This window comes from Artibeus jamaicensis, unplaced genomic scaffold (genome assembly GCF_021234435.1).
Source record: "Artibeus jamaicensis isolate MK-2021 breed Jamaican fruit bat unplaced genomic scaffold, CSHL_Jam_final contig_723, whole genome shotgun sequence".
Classification (NCBI taxonomy): domain Eukaryota; kingdom Metazoa; phylum Chordata; class Mammalia; order Chiroptera; family Phyllostomidae; genus Artibeus; species Artibeus jamaicensis.
Window position 1 is genome coordinate 1,211,420 of NW_026521938.1, and position 23,828 is coordinate 1,235,247.

At 41.7% G+C, this 23,828-nt stretch overlaps 1 protein-coding gene across 3 annotated transcripts in view; it reads left to right on the forward strand.

The window, feature by feature from the left end:
- The window catches only part of LOC119053129 (zinc finger protein 805), a 38,727-nt gene that overhangs the window by 9,748 nt on the left and 5,151 nt on the right, over positions 1–23,828 (forward strand). The window contains exons 1-3 of one of the 3 annotated variants that reach the window (XM_037150602.2): positions 11,928–12,254; positions 14,566–14,692; positions 21,139–21,234. In XM_037150602.2, coding sequence (XP_037006497.2) covers positions 12,225–12,254; positions 14,566–14,692; positions 21,139–21,234 — 253 coding nt within the window. In that variant the 5' untranslated portion in view covers positions 11,928–12,224. Of the gene's footprint in view, positions 1–520; positions 2,902–11,927; positions 12,255–14,565; positions 14,693–21,138; positions 21,235–23,828 lie in introns of those variants that run through there. The other 2 variants (XM_053671994.1, XM_037150609.2) reach the window with 2 other exon arrangements.

Genomic DNA, 23,828 nt, shown 5'->3' on the forward strand with positions numbered 1-23,828 from the left:
TCTCATCAGCACAAACAATGTAGGGGCCCAAATGAGTTACCTGTTTGTATAAATACCCAACCTGAAATTGACTGTATCTTCTCTCCAGCACTTCTATTAATCTACCTACTTCCCTAGGTCTCCCATTCAAGGTGTCAGTGGTCCAAGGACTAGAAAAGAAAGAAATTTTGCCCTGGCTGGTGTGGCTTAGTGGATTGAATGCCAGTCTGCAAGCCAAACGGCTGCTGGTTTGATTCCCAGTCAGGGCACATGACTGGTTTGGGGACCAGGTCCCCAGTAGGGGGTGTGCAAGCGGCAACCAAACATTGATATTTCTCTCCCTTTCTTCCCCTGTCTAAAAATAAATAAATAAAATCTTTTTTTTAAAAAGGAAGATATTTTAATCTTGGTATTCAGAGGTAATAAAATGTAGCAGACACAGAAGCACTACTTTTGCCTTTTTTTTTATATCACTGAAATGCATTTTTTTTTCCAGTTTGGCATTACTAACGGGCCCTGTTGTGTGTTGGATTTCTTTAAGGTAAGAAAGGAAAATCCAAGATCACAGAACCTACTACTTGTGAAACTGCCGTATCTGAGGGAGCCTCACTTCGGGAACTAGCACAAGGAGCTGAATCACCAGAAGACTTCCGGGTGGACCATGACAAGGATCAGAATGGGCCATTGGAATTGGAAGAAGGACAGTTGAAGTCAGATACAGACCCGCAGAAGGAGAAGCTTCCTAGGAAACCAAGTACTGAACGTGGTGGCTTAGGGACAGCTGATGATGTATGTTCAAGAATTGTGCAGCACGCAGTTCCTCCAGGAGGTGCTCTACTTGACCATGGCTCACAGGAATTTGATAAACATCCCATGATTCAGGAAGAGGAAAATATCTTTAAATGCAATGAATGTGGGAAAGTGTTTAATAAGAAACGCCTCCTTGCCCGACATGAGAGGATTCACTCTGGAGTGAAGCCTTATGAATGCACAGAGTGTGGGAAAACCTTTAGTAAGAGCACTTACCTCCTTCAACATCACATGGTCCACACAGGGGAGAAGCCATATAAATGCATGGAGTGTGGGAAGGCCTTTAACCGCAAATCACACCTTACCCAACACCAGCGGATTCACAGTGGAGAGAAGCCCTATAAGTGCACTGAATGTGGAAAGGCCTTTACCCATCGCTCCACTTTTGTCTTACATAACAGGAGCCATACTGGAGAAAAACCCTTTGTTTGCAAAGAATGTGGAAAAGCCTTCCGAGATCGGCCAGGTTTCATTCGACACTACATCATCCACAGTGGTGAGAATCCCTATGAGTGCTTCGAGTGTGGCAAGGTCTTCAAGCACAGGTCATACCTCATGTGGCACCAGCAGACTCACACAGGGGAGAAGCCCTATGAGTGCAGTGAGTGTGGGAAGGCCTTCTGTGAGAGTGCAGCCCTCATTCACCACTATGTCATCCATACTGGGGAGAAGCCCTTTGAGTGCCTGGAGTGTGGGAAGGCCTTCAACCACAGGTCGTATCTCAAGAGGCACCAGCGGATCCACACTGGAGAGAAGCCTTATGTTTGTGGTGAGTGTGGAAAGGCCTTCACCCACTGCTCCACTTTTATCTTGCATAAGAGGGCCCACACTGGAGAGAAACCTTTTGAGTGTAAAGAATGTGGGAAAGCCTTCAGCAATCGGGCAGACCTCATTCGACACTTCAGCATCCACACTGGAGAGAAGCCCTATGAGTGCAGTGAGTGTGGGAAGGCCTTTAACCGCAGGTCAGGCCTCACGCGGCACCAGCGGATTCACAGTGGGGAGAAGCCCTATGAGTGCATGGAGTGTGGGAAAACCTTTTGCTGGAGCACTAACCTCATTCGACACTCCATCATCCACACTGGAGAGAAGCCCTATGAATGCAGCGAGTGTGGAAAGGCCTTCAGTCGTAGCTCATCTCTCAGTCAGCATCAAAGGGTTCATACTGGGAGAAACCCTGTCAGTGAAACAGAAGCGGGAAGACCCTTTACAAGTGCACAATCCTCAGTCAATCTCCAAGAACTTCTGTTGGGGAAGGACTTTTTGAATGTAAACACTGTGGAAAATGTTTTGCCAGAAGAAACATCTTACTCAGAATCTAATCATTCATACCAAAGAAAAGGCCCACAGTTTTCTTCCCTGTGAGGAAACTTACTACAAAATACCAGTTGTCATCTAATGAGTCATATTGAAAAATGACCCTGCCTAGAGCCTTATTTCGCATCTGAGAATTCATCCAGAAGAGAGACCCAGTGGTTATTAGGCACTTAGAAAACCTTCAGCTGTATCTTCTTAGTTTACATTGCAGTGTTATCTCAGGAATTTTTTTTCTCCAAAAAGAAGGGAGAGACTTAGAAGAGAAAATGAACTACAGCCAGTTTCTTTCAGACTCCTTGCCATACCTATGACACTTTGTCATGGGTTTCTTAGTTTGGTGTCAGGAGGAGAATTTTGTTTCCAAGGTAAAGGACCTACGTTCTTTATGAGTCTTATACATATATTCATTGCTGTCTAGTGTCCAGAGAGTTTGCCAATGAGGGCAGGTCTGGAAGCTTTCATTGAACATCTTTGTTCTGAAACATTGTCTCTACTTTTAAGAAGCTTAATTTTTGTGAGAAATATGAAAGTTTGAACCATCAAATAACCCTTCTATGTGAGAAAAGAGTACACATATGAATGGTCACATTTTATTGCACCAGTTAACACTGTTTAAGGCTTTGATTTTTAAAAAACAAGTCTTTTCATCATGTGGTTTTAAAGACTTAATACTTCAACATATTCTTGGTCCTGTACTGTTGGTTTACTTGATTGCTGTAGTTATATGTAAATTTTTAATTGGGTAAAGTGATTATTCTGTCCATATTTATTTAAAATTTATTTATCACTCCAAGTTACTTTGAAATTTTTAGATATGCTTGACTTTTTTTTTTTAACCAAAAAAATCTTCATCAAATTTTGGTAGAAATTGAGTTAAATTGGCAGATCAATTTGTTGAGAATAGGCTTCTTTATTTCATTGGGTCTTCCATTTATATAAGATGGTATATCTCTGCATTTAAGTATTATTTCATTACTTTTTATAAATTTCAATAACTGTTCTCATAATTTTTGTAGATTTTCGATAGTATACAAATATAATGATTTTTGGATATTGTTTTTGGCATCCTGCAGATTTGCTGAACTATAACCATTAATTTTAATGGAATGCTTGGAATTTTCCTGTAGAAGTATAATTTGCAAATAGAGATAGTTTTGTTTCTTTCTTTTGATCTGTAGATCTTTTTTTTTTTTTTTTTCTTACTGCACTAGTTAGGATTTCCAATATAATGTTGAATAGGAGTTGTGAGACAGATATCCTTGCCTGGTTCCTGATATTAGGGGAAAAACATTCAGTTTTTCATCATTAAATACAATGTTAGTCTTAAGGTTTTCTTCATAAAGGTTTCTTATCAAGTTTAGAAGGTTTCCTATATTCCTAATTTGTTGATTTTTTTGTTGTTATTTTGAGTTGGTGTTGAGTTTTGTCAATGTTTTTCTCAGTCGATACAACCTTTTTTATTTTTCTGTAGCCTATTGATAGGATGTTTTTAATATTGATTGTATGCTTGGAATAAGCTCTACTTGATCATGGAGTATAATTATTTTATATATTATAGTATTCAATATTCTAGTATTTTTATTGAGGAAGTTTTCCTTTATTTTTATGAAAGATATTATTTAGGGGTTTTTTCTCTTAATTTCATTCTTGCATTTTGTTTGTTTGCTGGTTTTGTATGGTGAATGTCAGGTTTTGATGTCTGTTTGATGCTGGCCTCTCCCAACATGTGTTGAGAGTTGTTTCTTCTGTTGTTTAGAAGACAATGTATAGAATTGGTTTTGTTCTTTTAATGTTTGGTAGCATTCTCCAGTGAACCATTTAGTCCTAGAGGTATTCTTTTGGATGTTTTTAATTATGTATTTATTTTATTTAATATGCATAGAACTATTGAGATTACCTATTTCATATTGGATGAATTTTCATTGTTTGTTTTTTCCCTAGGAATTACACCATTTCACCTAAACTTTCTCATTTGCTTCAAGTATTCCTTTATTCTTCCTTTGATGGCAGCAGAATTTGTTTATCTACCCTGTTTTTATTCCTGATACTGGAAATATTTTAACTCTTCTTATCTTTGTCAGTCTTGTTAGTATTTATCAATGCTTTGATCATTTCAAAGAACTAGCACTTTATACCAGTTTTTGTTCCATTGTCTTTCTGTTCCTGGTTTCACTGATTTTCTGATCTTTATTACATTCTTTTTTTTTTTGCTACTTGATTTGGTTGTATTTTCCTTTGTAGTTTCTAGAGGGGGGTGCTTAGATTATTGACTTGAGATTTTCTTTTCTAACACAAGCATTAAATTGTATAATTCTTCCTCAAGCAAGGCACTGTTTTAGCTTCATCTCACAAGTTTTGATATGTTTTAATTACATTTCATTCAGTTCTAAATATTCAGGACTTCCTTTCTAAACCAGTTTGGCATATTTCATGTCCTCTTTTTGTTATTGGTTTCTAGTTTGTTGTATGTTTCATCTGGCTGTTTAAGTTAGTTGTGGTTTGTTTTATTATCAATGATACAGTCTGTCTCCATGAATCTTACATAAGGCTGCTTGAAAAAAAAAATCTTCTGCTGTTGTTGAATGGGGTTTCTGTAGATGTCAACACAATGATGTTGGTTGATGATGTTACTCAGATTTTCTATACCCTTGTTGCTTTTCTGTGTTGTATTTCTATCAATAGCTGAAAGATGGCTGTTGAAGTCCTGCTGTATGTAATTGTGGAATTGTCTGTTCCTCCTGTAAGTTCTGTCAGTTTTTGCTTCATGTATTTCAAAGCTCTGTTGTTTGATGCATACACATTTAGGATCACTATGCCATCTTGGTCTCCTGACTCTTTCATTATTCTTTAATGTCACGTTTTGCCCTGTAAATTTTCTTTGCTTTGAATTATACTTTATCTGATGTTAATATAGTCACTATTGCATTTTTCTGGTTATTGTTCGTATGGTTTATATTTTTCCATAATTTCGTCTTCAACCTTATCTATATCATTACATTTGAAATAAGTTTCTGTGAATAGCATATATACTTGGGTCATGCTTTCTTTTTATTCATTTTACCAATTTCTGGTTTTAAATTGTTTCATGTAGACCACTTAAAATTATTTATGATATGTTAGGGTTTAAGTCTGCCATTTCATGATTTTTGTTTTTGTTCCCTGTTTATTGTTTCCGTTTCTGTTTTGGCTCCCTGTGGGTTACTTTAGTTTTTAGTATTCCATTTGTTATATCTATGATGTTTTTGTGTATATCTCTTTGTATTTTAGTGATTACTCTAGGTATTGTATTATACATACATAACTTATTACAACCAACATCAGCATTTTAGCACTTAGAAACCTTACTTTCATCGGGTCCCTTTACATTCTCCATTCTTTCATGTAATTATTTTCTGTTCATACACTATGCGCTATATTTGGTGATTTTATTTCTTTTGCTTCACCTTTTGAACAGTTTTTACAAAACTCATGAGAAGTATAGTCTGTTCACCTTTACTTTTTATGCACTCCATTGTTCGTTTTTATTGTTCATTTTTTCTTCCTAAAGTCCCAGCATTTCTTCCTAAAGTCCCTTAACATTTCCTTTCTTTATCACTAACTCCTATACTTTTCTAGAGTAGGTCTTTGTGGTAACAAAGATTTTGTTTCTCATTTAAAAATGTCTTCATGCCCCTTCACTCTTTTTTTTTTTTTTATGTCCCCTTCATTCTTAAAGGATATTGTTCTGTGATATAAGATTCGGAATTAGCCTTCCTGGGTTTCATATGAGAAATCTGCTGCCATTGATCTGTTGTTTCCTGTCAGTGATGCATCCTGTCAAGCTGCTTTCAGAGTGTTGTCTTCTTTTTATACAGAGTTCTGAAGTTTGAGTAGAGTACAACCCGGCATGAAATTTAGAGGGGGTTAATCCTGTTTGGTTAGCTTTTTGAATCTGCTGGTTTAGGCCCTTTGCCAAATTTGGGAACGTATTAATAATTCTTCAAATAGTTTTTTCAGCCCCACACTTTCTCTTCCCTTTCAGGGACTTTAGTAACATGAGGTAGATCTCGTTTTTGTTTCTCAGATCTGTCGGGCTCCCATCTGTATTTTCCCTTCAATCTACTTTTTCTGTTGCACAGACTAAGTGATTTCATTTTGTCTTTGTGTGAGCTCACTGATTTCTCTCTCATATCTAATCTGTTGAGATCACCCAGTGAGTTTGCAGTCTGGCTTTCGAAATTTTCCATGGTTTGATTTCTCTTGGGTTCTTTTATACATCTTCGATTTCTTTGCCTACTTTAATGCCAAAGGAGGTCTCAGAGAAAACAGGCAAAACCATAGTAGTCCAAAGTCATGGTTCTCTGGAGGAATCGAAGGCCTACAGTCTCCTATGTCGGTATCTACAAATATTTCTAAGAACAAATATAACTGGGGTGATGTGCAGATTGTCCAGAGTTGTGTTCTCCAGGGAAAGTTTCTGTGTAAAATTCCCTAGCTCCCTAAATGCTGTTACTGCCACACAGGAGAAGGGGTCAGCCCTCTCCCAGGACTAGCCTTCCTCTTTGGGGCTGAACACAAACTCCCATTCCCCAGCTTGTCTAGGATCTCTGTCTTTGTTTTATGCCCCCACTTCTTGGTATCTAACTTTTCCCTCTTAATTCCCTTCTCTCCTCATAATCAATACCCGTGTTCAAGTTTCTAGTTTCACCTCCAGGCACTTTCTGCCCCACATGCCCATTGAGCTCTGCCCTTCTCTTTCCTCTCACAGACACATTCTGTGTTACCGGTGAATCTGCTTCTCTTCCTTTCCCTCCATTGACCACTAAACAATGGCCTTTACCACTGTCAGCTGACTTAAGCAGGTCTCACAAAGTTCTGTTCTGCTCCTTTCCCTCTCCCACTCCTTGCCTCCGATATTGGACCTTTTTTCTGCTGCCCCCCTCTCTGACTTGAAGGTCCTTACCTGGTTTCTATGAGTTTCTTCTTTTCTCTTTCAGAGGATCTATGTCTTCCATCTATTGAACCATAGTGCTTCTTAGGCCTCATCCATGGTCATTACTTTCTTAATTATGATGTGTTCCACAGGTGAGTTAATTCCCCCAAGGTATTTTACTCACAATGATCTACACTTCCCCCAAATCCGTATCTCCAGGTTGAATGATTTTCATGTCTGTTACCTACTGGTCATCCTTCCACACCTTCTCCATATTCACATACACTGAGTGTGTGTGTGTGTCTGTGTGTGTGTGTGATGTGGCCTCTCAATGTTGAGACTAATAAGATCAAGATGAAGAAGTCAAGAAGACGCCAGGATTTTATTGGGCAATCTTTGTTTAGCACATAGCCAAGATTCTGATTATGATGATGCTGGGTGCATCATCATAATCATAAGAACAAGCAAACATGTAGTATTACTTTGTATCAACCACTGATCTGAATGTTTTACACATATCACCTTTTAACAATTTCAACAAGTCTATAAGGTAGGTAATGTCCCCATTTTACAGATGAGAAAACTTAAGGAACAAAAGTTGAGGAATTTGCCCAAAGTTGTACAATGAATGAGGAAGCATGAGATCAGGGAATGGAGGTCAGTTAGCCACAGAATCCATGCCTTTATCACTTTCTTGTATTCCTTCTCTCAGGGTGAGTCTTTGTTTTCCTGGTCAACAATCATTTCTACTGAAACAGACAAAATAATGCTCATATAGCTGTAACTTCCTTTCCTCATTTGACAGTACATCTTGGCCATTCCTTCATGTTGGCAAGGTAAACCAAACTCACTCTTTAATGGCTGCTTAATCTGTTCTTGTGTCTGTAGAAAATACAGATGTCTGGGTTTGAGGTTGGGGGAAGGCAGGGAGGGGCCAAGGCACGTGTTTGGTTTGATACTGTGTTTGAGGTACCTGAAAACCCTCTCAGTGAATCCTGTTATCTTATGTCTTGTCCAAGCCAGACAGACACCTCGCAGCCATTTTTCCCCATCACCCTGCTTCCAGCCACTGTCGCATTTTGTTCATTTACCCTTTTCTTTTCCTTAGTAGATACTCTATATGTGTATATTAGTGAATAGTCACACACAACACTATGTTTTTATTGTAATGCTTGGGTTCCTCACAGAGTGCTCATTATACAAAGCTGTGTGTATAGTCAGCACACTATATGACATGATGATGTCTAAGAGAAACTACACTGGCTTTTATGGCCAGATCTATAAGACATTACAAGTCATAATGAATAATTGTGTCGGAGGGCCTCAAGACAACTCCAGGTTTGATGATACTACAAAGACTTCAAGGACTCAACATATTATCTTACTCAACAGCTACGATTTACTACAGCAAAAGAATAAAAAGTAAATAGCCAAGGGAAAAGTCTCAAGGACTGAAGTCCAGAGGAAATCACGACAAGCTTTAGGAGTTCTGAGCACTTAATTTAAGCTTCATCAATGAGTTATGACAGTATGTGTGAAATGTCTACTAGGGAAGCTTATTAGAAACTGAGTGCCCCAGGATTTTATTGGGCAATCTTTGTTTAGCACATAGCCAAGATTCTAGACCTCCACAAGATAGCAGGTCCCCCGCATACACCACGTTGTTTACCCAAACAATAGGCCCACTGAGCCATTCACCCTTTCTGGGAATGGTGGGAAACCTAAGGTTCCAAACTCTACCCAGGGCAAACTGAACCTCAAGTCTGGGGCCTGCTATGTTAACTCTTCACAGAGACTAGAATGGTACTGAAATGTTGAATAAATTCAGATGTCTAACAAGTATTAAATGCAGTTTACTACAACAAAAAATGGCATAGCTTTGAGGCAAAGGCTTATGTACATGTAAACCATTATAGCTAAAACAATCAGTTAAATCACAGTGGAAATTCTTACCAAGCAGTTAGGATTTAATTTAGTGATGTCAAAGTACAGAGAATAGTGAGGAAGGACCATGTTTCTCCTGTCTGCAAGTGATTCAACTTGCAAATATCCCCTTTGCCATTATTTCTACAAATATGTGATGGCCAGGTTAATGCTATATGTCTCCATTGCAAAGTTAATGATTTCAAATTTACTTTGTTCCTGCTGTTGAAACTTGCAGTCTTTGCAAGAAAGAAAAAAATATTTAAATTTAAAGACTATGGGGTCATAACAATTCCTGTATCATTAAATGTGCATAAATTGAGATTAAAGAGTGTGTTGTTGCAGGCTTAGTCACATTCATGGACATTTGTGTGAGTTTCACTAGGAGGGTCCTCTACAGAGACATGGTGCTGAAGACCTCCGGGAACCTGGTCTCTGGGTGCAGCTCCCCTTTGTACTCACCCTCTGGCCTGCAGGTGGCCCTCTCTGTCTCCATTGTGGGAAGGTGGCATGCCTCCAAAGTGCTCACTGATGTCATCCTTGTGTTTTGAGGGTTAAAGACATATAATATTTGCTCAGGGGTGTGTTCCAAACCTTGTAATTGAATGGTCTCAGCCAGATTGTAAATGGGCAGTGACAAGAGCCTGGGCCCTCCAGTCAGACTACCTGGCTATACATCCTAGCCTTGTTCTTGTTTTGGCATCTGGCGCCTTGCGCATACTGGAGAGACTGCTCCTCACAGGCTAGGTGATTGCTAGAGGTCGCAAAGACTCCTTATGAGAATGTCTTATACACACAAACCAACAATCCAGAGCCCACAGCCCTCAGCTACCTCCTTTCATGGTCTCACATGTGGAGCCACTATCTCCTTGCCCTAATCAATCCAGGTTCATGGACCAGGCAGCTAAGGTGGTCATGTATCAGATGGTCTTCCTGGGGCTGGTCAAGGCCAGTTTTCCCTTGGAATGTGTAGTATTTGAGTAACTGAGGCCTGTTAAGTTAATACTTTAGTGCACAGTCCAAGTCTCTGGCCCTTAGCCTAGACTCTGTTACAGCAAAACAATCATTTATCTGAGCATGTCTCAAAGCATTTCTGTAACACATACACCATAGTATTACTCGGAATATGCCTCACATTTGAAGGAGGCAGTGTAAGGAATGAATAGATTTGAAGAAACAGCCCATTCATCCTGTAAAGCCATTATTACACCCATATCCATATTTCTGTACTAATTCGATCACTAGTTGTGTTCTTTGATCAACTTATTTTTACTTGTGATAAACCACCTCACCTATCACTACATTGGTTTAGGGCGGCATCTTCACACATCCGGAAAGCAGTGAGGACTTTCTAACAGATCTTCCCCCTCTCCTGCCTCTTCTGTAACTGGAAAAGACACCAGCATTCGGTCTTCAGGCTGCTTGTCACTACCAAATCCAATAAGCAATGACAGCGATTGAATCTTTATGGGCGCTTTATTCATATGGCCAGCGATCTGAGAAGATGGTGGGTTCACACCCTAACAGACCATCTTGTCTTTTCTTTACAGGCCAGATCTTTCATAATAGGGATAGTAAACAAGGTGTGGTGATGGCTTTGAGATTCAGAAGCTGCAACATTCCTGTCCTGGGCGGTTAGCTGTTCCCAGAGGGAGGGTGGTGTCTCTCTCTCCCCCTGGAACAAAGGCCCCGATGCGTCCAATTTGTCCCCTAGGCGGTAATCTCTAGCCAATGCCCCAGGAGGCCGGCTGTTTCCCAGGAGCCAGGACTGGCCTTATCTGTAGTTTTTGATACAAAAACTTTAACATACATATTACTTGCTAGACATAATTTTTTTACCTTAAGCTAAAATTTTCCAAGTCTTGAGTGCCCTATCACTTCCATGGGCTTCAAGTACATGCAGCACCCACAGTGCTCTTTTTAAAACAAATCAGATGACACTACTACTCGGGTCAAAGCCCTTCCGCGGCTGCTTGTTTCACATTTTTCTTATTTTAAATAATTTCCTGCCCTGGCTGGTATGGCTCAGAGGATTGAGTGCAGGCCTGAGAACCAAAGGGTTCTGGGTTGATTCCCCATCAGGGCACCTGCCTGGGTGGCAGGCCAAGTCAAGAAGGGGGCGTGCGACAGGCAACCACCGACTGATGTTTCCTTCCCTTCTCTCTGTACATATAAAATCTAAAAAAAAAATTAAGTTACAGCTGACATGCAATATTGTATGTTTTAGTTGTACAGTGTGAACTGTTATTTTCTTACCTATGTTCGTGACTCTCTGAATTCCGGGCCTTGCTCGCTGGGGTGGGGGGACACTGCTCTTCGCAGGGTAGCCAATTCTTAGAGATAACGAATTATATAGGGGCTATGTCCTTCACATGCAAAGTAAACAATCCAAGGCCCCTAACTGGAACTACTTACTGGCTCATAACACTTAAATATTCTTCGGTCCTGGTCATGCCAGGGCCTGGTACCAGACAGATAGGGAAGACCCTATTTCCCAAAAGTCGGCGAAAGTATTCAACTAGCCAGGTTTGTTCCCCAGGCCCTGTTTTGCCTTTCCCGTGGGAAAACCCAACAAAGGTTCTAGACCTAGAGTTCGAGGTCTGCGCGTTTGGTAAAGTGTCAGGGCGGGATTTCCAGCATTCTTACGGCCGTTACGTTCCCAGAGAATCATCGGGAGCCCAGGGTTGATTCTGGGGCTTTGCACCCGCCTTGGCTGCGGGAGAAGGTCTTTGCCTCCTGAGTCTCGATTGCCATTTCCCTTGTTCCCCCAGAGTGCCCACAGCGAAGAAGCGGGTCTGCCACGGCGGTCCGTGCTTCACGGGAGAAGATGTGCTTAGTTACCGACACACGGTGGCAAGTCGAAACTACATAACCCAGGAGGCTGCGCGGGCGCTGGGCCAATCACAGCCCAAGAAAAGGCCGTTTCCTGTGGATTGCGCCGGTTGGGGAGGGACTGCTGGTTTCCCCCTGATAAACGTCATCTCTCTGTGCCCAGTCGCCCTTCCCTGGCTGTGGGATTCGGAGGTTGGGGCCAGTGGTTTTCCTGGGTGGGCACCGTGAAGTTGCGATCCCAGAGCGCCCGCCGGGGCCCCGGCCTCGGCCTCGGCCCCGGCCCGTGCAGCCCTGAAGCGACGCCGTGGGCCTCCGTGCGTCTTACACGGGGAAACTGAACTCCAATTGTGACCATCCGCCGCGGTCACCTGCTCTTGATGGTTGCCTGAGGCTGTGGGAACTACCTTGGTCGCCGCATCTCTGGATCCCGCCACGTCCACAGGGTCCTGTTATGGCTGCTGCGTGCGTAGACCCGGCGCAGGTGCGTGGGCGATAGTTTGGGCATTGCTGTTTCTTAGGGGGCTCCTGGGCAGGATGGACCCTAAATCAGCCATTGGATTCTTCTTTGTCCTTTTTGTTTACTTATAATAGTGTCGCGTCTGAGACACGTTTTCAGTCAGTGCGCGAAGGACGAATGATGCTTCCTTTCTAGGGCTCCCATCACATCCGTAAATCCTGCCGCCACTTTGATCTGCAGGTCCGTACCCCGCCCCCAGCCGACCTCTAACCTACCGTGTTGCTTTTGCAGGCACTTGAGCCTCACCGTTGCCCCGTTTTCCATTCCCAGTCTATGTCCGTGCACTGTCCCTTTATTTGCCTGGCGACTCTTCCTGTCTCTTTGCAGGGCCTTGTCGAATTCTCCTGGCTTCTGCCCAGATGTCACCTATTTTGAGAAGGCCTATTCTGGCCAGGTGGTTCAGTTGGTTAGAGCGTTGTGGGAACAAAGAGAAAACAACCAAAAAGCATTGAGTCCTTGCTGTGGGCTGACAGACAGGCATAATATATCATCTTATTTCATCTTCAACTCCTTACAGCTGAGTTCTGTTATTATCACTGCTTCGGACAAGAAATACCTGAGGCCCAAATTCACCGTGGTCTTTAAGTGGCCAAAACTAATAACTAGTATGTGACTGTGGCAGTCTGTATTTTTACCCTCTTTCCTAGAAACAGTGTATAGGGAGGCCTGCATCTAACACATAAAGTCAACTTTGCAAACCCAGCTAGATTCTTTCCCATAGATGCTCTTGAGCATGAATGGAGGACATGGCATTTCTGCAGGTGGAAGTGGGTGGACGGGAAGAAGATATATTGATAGTAGGAGTCCCCAGAGGACCTGTGAGGGTGCCACGGTCCCTGTGTGCTCTCCTCTTCACCATCTGCTCAGACACGTCCTGGGAGTGCCAGACTGTGGTCATTCCATGCTCAACCGGGGCAGACAGACATCATCCTGTTCTGATATTGTGGCTTCAGTGCACAGTTTGCATTGACTTCGGCAGCTCCCGTCCCTGGTCCTAAAGTATTCTTTCCTCAGGAATACGAGCTGTCAGAACTCAGGTAGAAAAAAGAAATGATGGCTCGCTGAGGATGCTCCCTGGGATTCTGCAGGTGCGGAATGGGAGCAGTTCCTGCCACTTCCTGTTCAGGTGCCACTACTTCAGGTAACTCTCCTGTGAGGTGGGTGGGTGGTCATGAGTCTGCTCTTCTGCCCATGTCCACAGAAATACTTTTCACGGTGGCTGAGGTGAATGGAACTGAGAAATTTATTTGAAGTGCTTCCCATCTTCAACGGTAGTTCTGCTTTGGTAATGGAGGAGTGTCAGGGTTATGACATTAGACTATGGACTAGAAGGATGTGTGTTCAGATTTTGAGTCTGCTCATGACACATGTAAACTTTAAGTGAATGGTAGAGGTCCCTGGACTGCAGGTCTTTGACGGGCATGAAGATGATGATGGTATTGGGGTGGCCAGGCACCCCAGTGTTTTTTTTTTACAAATATGCATGTATTAATGCTTTTTTTTTAAAGATTTTATTTATTTTTAGAGAGAGGGGAAAGGAGGGAGAAAGAGAGGAAGAGAAACATTGATGTGTGAGAGAAACATCAATCTGTTGTCTCTCACATGTCCTGGCCTGCAGCCCAGGCATGAGCCCTGACTGGGAAGTAAACTAGTGACCTTTTAGTTCACAGGCCAGGACTCAATCCACCGAGCCATGCCAACCAGGGCTATATTTTAATTCTTATAACTTGTTGATCAGTGAGAATTATGGTGTTGATTCAGAAATCAAGGTTCTGAGAAATGAAGGGAGGTCCCATGTTCACACTGGAGGCAAGTGTTGATTTTGAAAATGTTACATTTACATCTCAACATAATTTCAGAGTCAGGAACTTCCAGTTACTTTAACACGCCAGAGAGAAAGCCCTCAGCACAAGGCAGGCACACAGGAAGGACCAGTGAGTGTTAAGTGCTGTTGCTGTAATTATTCTTGGTATTGTTTCCATTATCATATCCATTTCCATTCCTTTGACATCTCAGAGTCCTCACCATTCTGTGCCTTACAGTCCACATAGGATGGTCCTGATCCAGTGTCCTTTCCGTTGGCTCCACATAGTGCGCTTCTGTCTCCTACCCAGCTGTCATCAGGGCAAGGCAGTGTCTGCCTCCCTGAGCCCCGAATAGAGCTCCGCCCTCAGGAGGCGTTTGGTCTCTCTGCACCTTTTACATCGAGAGGTACGTCTCTGAGCTAATCCAGTAGTCCCAAGACCAATGCTGATGCCTCTGTTTGACTTACCAGGTGTCTGTGACCTTTGAGGATGTGGTTGTGACCTTCACCCGTGAGGAGTGGGGGCAGCTGGACCTGGCCCAGAGGACCCTGTACCAGGAGGTGATGCTGGAGACCTGCATGCTCCTGGTGTCTCTGGGTGAGTCCTCCCCAGCTCTGCCAAGTAGAGGACCTGTCACCTTCATTTTGCCCTCTGTCTGCAGGTCTGGCTGGTCAAGAAGGCCTCTATAGTGTGCCTACCTTCCAACCCCAGCTTTAGTCATGTTGTGCAAAAAACCATAATTTCCCTTTGGTCACAGCCAAAGGATAAGGATGTGTTGGGAGGAAGTGGGCTGTGCCGCACAGAATGCAAAGGCAGGCGTTCCAGCTGGGCTCACTGAGGGACTGGCATAGGGGCTTAGAGGAGCGTGATCTTGTCCTGGCTTCTCTCTGTGGGTCAGCTCCTGTCACTGTCTTCACAGTGGCTTTTCCTGACTCAGCTGTTTTGTAGAAGGAAGTGGTCACTCAGATGTTTCTCGTCTCTGCTTCTTTCTGTATGTTTTTATTGTTTCTCTCCACTCAATTCTCCCAGCATGCTCCTCGGCAAGTAAGGAAAATAGGGCCATTGTCGTGAGTCTCTTCTAAAGCTTAATCCATTCAGTTTAAGAGGTACATCTTCACTGTGAAAAGCTCTGCATTTTTTGATATACAGTCTTTTTTTGTGCAAAATGTTGATAATAGATTATATTTAACATTTGTGCAAATGTCTCAATTTGACCAAATCACTGTCGAATTCCAACTTTTACTCATTTTTTAAAAATTTATGTGTGTATGTACCTTTAATCCTCACCTTAGGATATGGCCACTGATTTGAGAGGAAAGGAGAGAGAGAGAAACATTGATGTGAGAGAGAAATATCGATCGGTTGCCTCCTGTATGTGCCATGACCAGGACTGAACCTCCATCCTAACCTTTTGGTGCACAGTACAATGCTCCAACTGTCTGAGCCACTTGGCCAGAGTCCCAATTTTTATTTTTAGTGGTTCTTAAAATGCTGAAGTCTGGCCTCCATAAGTCTGCCCCTTCCTCTGCCCCCTGTTCCCTAGAATTGAATTCTCTTGCTCACACTCTCCTCTTACCACCGCAGCCTACTTGGTCTGGGTCTGCTGTCCCTGTACAGGGTATTCGCCATTTCCTCCTCAGCGTAGCACTTTGAAGATGAGGGTCTGGTGCTCAACTTTTGATGTCCAGTCCTGCTTTGCTACTTTTGAGTTGTATGTTCCTAGGCAAGATACTGAAGCCCTCTGGGCCTTAGTTATCTCATAGGTGAAATGAGATAATACAGTATTACTTCACCAGGCTGCTTTGAAAGTAAATGTCTTAGAACAATACCTGGTGATACCTTGCTGTGTGCAGGGTTAGCAATTGTGACCCCTGCTGCTCACTACTCTTAATGATCTCATCATTGTCCTCATTGTCATGGTCATCATCCTCACTTGGATTCAGCATCTTCTGGAACAGTGTTGTGTGGCTTTGTAGTTAAGTAGGCCAGATGCCACAAATGGCTAGACCCTGGTTTCCATCTCAGCTGAGGCATTTATCATTTCATGATTTCAACCATTCACTTTATCTGCCTGAGCCTTGCTTTCTTCATGTATAAAATAGTGCTGAGCACCGTATGTACTTCATGTGGGTGCTGTACAGAAATCCTAAAGTGGAACTTTTCATGGAAGGAAGAATAATATACACTTTGCTTAGGACCTGAAAAAATACTTAGGTCAATGAAGACTCCTTGTTTCTGAATGAAAAGACTCAATTTTCAAATGTATTTTTTTTTTCTAAATTAGTGCCTATATTAAATTCAGTTTAAAAAATTTTTTAATTTGTTTGGCACAGACACTGGGATATGTTATATCCTATACATAGTACTTGTTTTTTAAAGGCTGTTTTTACAACTCTTTTACATTAACATTAAAATTGAGAGGAGGGTACGGAGATTTCTCTTAACCCCTCTGTCTCCCCATACTGTCAACATTCCCACAAGAGTGATAACATTTGTTAAAGTTGAACCTATACTGGTACAGCATAATCCCCCAAAGTCCACAGTTTACATTAGGGTTCACTCTTGCTATTTTACATTCTGTGGGTTTGGACAAATGTATAATGAATGACATGTATCCATCCTTATAATATCCTTATAATAGTATTTTTGCTGCACTAAAAATCTCATTTGTTCTGTATATTCATACCTGTTCCTCCACCAATACCTGGCAACCAGTAATCTTTTTACTGACTCCATTTGTATTTTCCAGATTGTAATATGGTTTCAGATTGGCTTCTTTCACTGAGTAATATGTGTTTAAGGTTCTTCCACATCTTTTCATGGCTCAGTTGTTCATTTCTTTTTAGCTTTGAGTAATATTCCATTGTGTGGATGTACTATATCGTTTATCCATTCACCTACTGAGGAACATGTCTGTTGCTTCCAAGTTTTAGCAGTTACAAATAAAGCTGCTATAAATGTCCATGTGCAAGCTTTTATGTGCCTGGTAATATGTTTTAAATTTCAAATTCCACTAGTGTATTATTGGTATATAGGAAAGCAGTTGACTTAAAAAAACTGTGCAACACTTCATGAATTTGTGTGTCAAGGGGCACAGGGGCCATGCCAACCTTCTCTGCGTCGTTCCAGCAATTGAATTTGTACGTTAATCTTGTATCCTGCAACTTTGCTATAATTGCTTATTAGTTCTAGAAGTCTTTCATTGATTATTTTGCATTTTCTGTATATGTGATCTTGTCATCTGCCAGTAAAGACAGTTTTATGTCTTACTTTCCAATCTGAATACCTCTTATTTCATGTTCTTGCCTTACTGCATTAGCTGGTATTTTCAGTATGATGTTGAAAACCTGGGGTGATAAAAGATATCCTTGCCTTGTTCCTGATATTAGTGGGACAGCTTCAGGTTTCTCACCTTTTAAGTGGGATATTAGCTGTAGGGGTTTCTGTAGATGTTCTTTATCAATTTAAGGAATTTCCTCACTATTCCTAGTTTGCTGAGAGGTTGTTTTTTTTTTTTTTAATTGAATGGATGTTGGGTTTTATCAAATGTTTTTCTACATCTGTTGATATGTTAGTATTTTTCTTTTTTTAACCTGTTGGTGTGATGGATTACATTAACAAATTTTTTTTTTAAATATTTTATTTATTTATCTTTAGAGGGGAAGGGAAGGAGAGAGGGAGAGAAGCATCAATGTATGGTTGCCTTTCGTGCATCCCCTGCTGGGAACTGGCCTGCAGGGAACCTGCCTGCAACCCAGGCATGTGCCCTGACTGGGAATCGAACCGCGATTGTCTGGTTCGCAGGCCCGCGCTCAATCCACTGAGCTACACCAGCCAGGGCAACAAATTTTTTAATGTTGAGCCAAGTTTGAATCTCTGGGATAAATTCCACTTGGTTGTGGTATGTAATGTTTTTATACATTGTTGGGTTTGAATTGCTAATATTTATGTGGAGGATTTTTTGCATCTCTATTCATGAGGGATACTGTAGTTTTCTTGAACGTCTTTATCTCGTTTTGGTATTAGAGTAATGTTGGCTTCCTAGACTGCGTTAGTAAATTCCCCTTCTGCTTCTATCTCTGGAAAAGATTCTAGGGAACTGGTATAGTTTCTTTCTTTAGTGTATTGTAGAATTCACCAGTGAACCCATCCGAGCCAGGTGCTTTTTCTTTTGGAAGGTTTTGATTACTCCATTTCCTTAACAGATATAGCCCTATTAAGATTGGCTCTTTTTTCTTATATGAGTGTTAGCAGATTGTGTCATTCACGTAATTCATTTCATTTCATCTCATCTTGGTTATCAAATTTGTAGAGTTGTTCATAGTATTTTAATATCCTTTTAATATCCATATAATCTGTGGTGATGCCCCCTCTTTCATTTCTGATACTAGGAATTTGTGTTTTCTTTCTTTTTTTTTTTTTTTTTTCCTTAGTCTCTCTAGAAGCTTACCAATGCTGTTGATCTTTTCAGAGAACCAGCTTCTGGTTTTACTGATTTTTTTTCCTGTTGATTTCCTGTTTTCAGTTTTATTGATTTCTGCTCTAATTCTTTTCCGTAGTGTTTACTTTGGATTTAATTTGTTCTCACTTTTCTAAGGTAGAAATTCATATAATTGATTTTAGATTTTTCTTCCTTTTAGAAAATATGCATTCAGTGCAATAAATTTTCCACTAAGTATTGCTCTCAGTGCATCTCAAAAATTTTGCTAAGGTATATTTTCATTTAGTTCAAAATATTTTTTACTTTCTTGAGATCTCTTTGTAGACTTATTTGTTATTTAGAAGTATGTTGCTTAATCTCCATGTATTTGGGGAATTTCAAGTTCTCTTTCTGTTATTGATTTCTAATTAATTACTTTGTGGTCAGAGAGCAGATATTGTGTGATTTCTATTCTTTTTAAAATTTGTTAAGGTGTGTTTTATGGACCAGAATGTGATCTGTCATGTGAGCTTGAGAAGAATGTATATTCTGCTGTTGGATAAAGTAGTCTGTAGCTGTCAGTTATATCCAATTAATTGATGGTATTGATTATAACTACATAATAACTGCTTTCACGTCTGTTGTATCTGTCCATTTCTGACAAGTACTATAATGTACAACTGAGATGTGTGGATTCATTTGTTTCTCCTTGTTATTCTATTAGTTTTTGCCTCATATAATTTAATGCTATGATTAGTTTTTAGGCACATACACATTAAGGATGTTTTTGTCTTTTGGAAATTTGCCCCTTTATCACTATGTAATGCCCTTCTTTATCTCTGATCACTTTCCTTGTTTTAGTCTGCTCTTTCTGAAGTTAAGGCTACTACTGCATTCTTTTGATTAATAATAGCATGATATGTTCTCCATCCATTTACTTTTAATCTGTATGTGTCATTATATTTACAGTGGGTTTCTTATAGAAAACATGCAGTTGGTTTTTGTTTTGTGATTGGAGCATTTAGACCTTTGATGTTTCAAGTGATTATTAATAAATTAATATCTGCCAGATTTGTTACTGTTTTCTCTTTGTTGTCCATGTTCTTTGTTCCTGTTTTTTTCTTCCACTCTTTCTCTGCCTTTTGTGGTTTCAGTTGAGTATTTTATATTACTCTGTTTTCTCTTCTTTCCTAGTATATGACATAAACTTTTTTTGTTTTCCTTTTTTTTAGTAGTTGCCCTAGAGTTTGCAATATACGTTTAACTAATCTAAGTCCACTTTCACAGTATACCACTTGACAGGTAGCTTGAATCCTTAAAACAAAAATAATCCTAATGCCACTCTGACCAGTGTGGCTCAGTTGATTGCGCATCATCCTCCAAAACCAAGGGTTGCCAGTTCAGTTCTCAGTTAGGGCACATGCCTGGGTTGCAGGTTCAGTCCCCAGCCAGGACACATGAGGGGCAACTGATCAATGATTGTCTCTCACATCAGTGTTTCTCTCCCTCTGTTTCTTTCTCATTTCCCCTCTCTCTAAAAATAAATAAATAAAATATTTTTTAAAAATCCTAATTCCTCCCTCCTGTTCTTTTGTGTTATTGTTGTCATGTATTTTTACTTATATTTAAGCATATATATGTACACACACATACATACATATGATATATACATAAGGATACATAATCCAATACATTGTTGCTATTATTTTGAACACACTGTTTTGTTTGGTCAATTAAGACAGGTAAACATTTTTATTTTACCTTCCTGTCCTCAGTCCTAATGCTAAGGCTAATTCCCTAACAGCAGTTGTGAGGACAACAGGGGCCGCAGGGGCCTCCCTTGGCCCTTTCTGGAATAAGGCTTTCTCTGCTCAGGGTGGCTAGTATAGATCATGTGCTGATCTCAGACTACCTGTGATCAGGGGTGCCATTTGTGAGATGACGGAGACCTCCCAAGTGGGCCACCTCCACCTGGCAAGTGTGCAGTGACTACTAGTGCCCAAGCCTTGCCCCAGAGATAACCTTCTTTTAAGATTTTATTTATTTATTTTTAGAGCGATGGGAAGGAAGGGAGGAAGAGGGAGAGAAACAATGGTGCAAGAGATATCAGTTGGTTGCCTCTTGCACTCCCCCAACTGGGGACCTGACCCAAAACTCAGGCATGTGCCCTGACTGGGAATCAAACGAGCAACCATTTGGATCGCAGGCCAGTATTCAATCCACTGAGCTACACCAACCAGGGCAAGATTTTGTTTGAATTGGTCTGTGTGGTGGCAGCCAGGTGCCCTCAAGGTTGGTGATGCACAGGGAGGTTGAGGCCCCTGACTTGGATTAACTAAAAAGGCTCTTGAGGAGATATGTCTGAATGGTGTTGGGGTACAGTTTAGACAAAGGAAAGAAATAGAAGAGAACGGGTGCTGTGTATGTAGCCAGCCCTGATGTCTACAGTGTGTGGGCCCCAACAATGGTGTTTTTGCAGTTGGTTTTGAGTCTGCAGCATTTTGCATGGCCGGGAGCAGCTTCTTTCCAAGGTCTCCTCCACATCCTGAAGTCCCAGACTAGACTGAGAGGTTTTCTTTATTCTTACCCAAATCACCATTTCGTCTTTCTTTCCTGTGAACAGGCTGTCCTTTGTCTAAACCGGAACTGATCTACCTGTTGGAGTGTAGCCTGGAGTTACAGATGTTGAAGAGAGGACTCTTCCCAAGTTCCTGCCCAGGTGGGTGCTAACAGCCGGCCGGGTCAGAGATCATGGCCACTTGCAGAGAGCGAGGTGACCATTGCCTCTCCATTTGTGGTGATTCTCTCGTTGTGGCCTCTGTGGAGTCTTGGGATCCATGGAACCTTTAACCTGTGGTCCTTCTGTCTCCCACTGTCCAGCCCTGTCACACTCTTTACCACTCCTGGGAGAAGTCCTGGGGTGTCTGAGGTACCTTTGTTTTCTCAGCTCCAGCTGCCTGGCATAAAGCAAACCGTAACACACAGTATCCTATGGCCCCAGGGAGGTTGTGTGATCTTGTTGTGTCATTGCTGTCTCAGCAGTTTCATATCAAAAATGGAGTCTTACCCTGGCTGGTGTGGCTCAGTGGGTTGAGCACTGGCCTGTGAACTGAAAGGTTGCTGGTTTGATTCCCAGTCAGGGCACAGGCCTGTGCTGCGGTCCAGGTCCCTGGTTGGGGAGCATGCAAGAGGCAACCGGTCAATGTTTCTCTCACACATTTATGTTTCTTTCCCTCTCTTTCTTCCTCTCTTCTCCTCTCTCTAAAAATGAATAAATAAAAATTTTTTTAAAAAGAAGAGGAAAATAAAACCGAGTCTTCTTCCTGTGTTGCTTCTAAATTTAAATGTCTCCTCTATGTAACTTTTCTTCTTACCTACCTGGGAAGGTCTCACTCTGATCATGGCCAGTTCCTACCCCAGACTCTAGATCACACCTTCTCCTGGAAGCTCCCTCTTCATTTCTTTTCTCCCTCTTCTGTAACTTTATTCACTCTCTACATAGCATGAAAATATGTTCAGGGCCTCACATTTGGGGAAAGTCAATAAAAGGTGCTGATGCCTCTCCGATGGCTTGACACCAGCATCAACTCTCCTTTTCCTAGACAATCTCTCTTCTTGCAGAAGTTGTCTGTTCTTAGAATAGATGTCTACACTTGCATGTCATGCCTCCCATTTACTATGATTTCTTGTACTGTTTTTTTAAGATTCCTTTTTAGAGAGAGGGGAAGGAAAGGAGAAGAAAGAAAAAGAGAAATGTCAATGTGTTATTGCCTCTCACATGCTCCCTGCTAGGGACCTGGCCCACAACCTAGGAATATGCCCTGGCTGGGAATTGAACCAGCAACCCTTTGGTTCACAGGCCGGCAATCAATCCACTGAGCCACACCAGCCAAAGCAATTTCTTGCACTTCTTTAAAGGTTTTATGTATTTATTTTATTTTAGAGAGAGGGAGGGAGGGAGAGAAACATCAGTCTGTGGTTGCCTCTCATGCAACCCCTACTGGGGACCTGGCCTGCAACCCAGGCATGTGCCCTAGACTGGGAATTGAACCAGTAACCCTTTGATTTGCAGGCTAGCACTCAATCCACTGAGCCACACTAGGTAGACTTTTGTACTTTTTAAAGGAGGTTTAACTCCTGTGCTGCATCATGCAAAAATCTGATGAGGTCAGCATTATAAACTTTTGCATATGTATGAACCCTTGTAACCATCATCTAGGTCAATACAGTATCTCCAGCACCTCATTGGGCTAAGGACCTCCATAGCGTCTTCTGCTGAATAACCCCTGTCTAGAGGTAGAAAAACATCAATATGAGAGAGAAACATCTATCAGTTGCCTCTTGCATGTGCCCCAGCTTGGGACCAAACCCACAACCCCAGCATGTGCCTGACTAGGAATGGAACCTGTCACCTTTTGGTTTATAGGACAATGCTCCAATCAACTGAGCCACATCAGCCAGGGCCAGAGAATATTCTTGTCATACTTTTTGGTACATGTAAGAACTGATTTCTCTGAGGGTTACAGATTATGAGGTAGAAGTGCATTCAGCTTTCATAGAAACTCAGAGACTGTTGGGCAGAGTGGCTGCTCCCTCATATTTCCACGACTCGCAGGTGAGAACATCCATCACTCTCCATCTTCACCAGCGCTTGGTAAAGTCGTTAGCTTTGCTTTTTAAGGCCCCAAGGGAGGTTCCTCTGCACCAACCACAGCTTAGAAGTTGCTCCTTACATGGTCGCTGCTCTGCTCCTAATTCTCAAATACAGCCTGGCCTGTGGCTTGCTGAGTGCCTGCAGCATCTGGCATTGTGCCAGGAGCTTACAGGTGACCTCTCCCTTGATCCTCGTGACAACCTGGGAGACGGAGACAGAGAGTGTCCTGTCTTCCAGGAAAGGAGGTTGGGACCGGAACAGCTGAGGACTCTGTCCAGTGTCAGCTGACTCCGTACAGGCAGTATTAGAGCTGAGGTGTTCTGGCTCCTGAGCCAGCCCTTTAACCTCCATGCCCACAAGCTCACAACATAGCACAGACTTCTAGGCGGCACTGTGCTTGAGCCTTTGGACCCCTTAGATTCTCTGACCCTGTTCTCACTGGACCTTCATTCTCTCACTCTGGTGACCACTGTAACATTGGCTCATCAAACATCCACAGTCTATTCTTTCTACTGTTAATACTTTCCATTAGTTCACACATTCTTAAATGTTTCCCAGCTAGGTCTAGAAGTACATTATGTGGCTAACCCATAATAAAAAAATTAAAGTTAACATGCATTGATTTTTTGTTTGTTTGGTGTCTGACATTGTACCGAGCA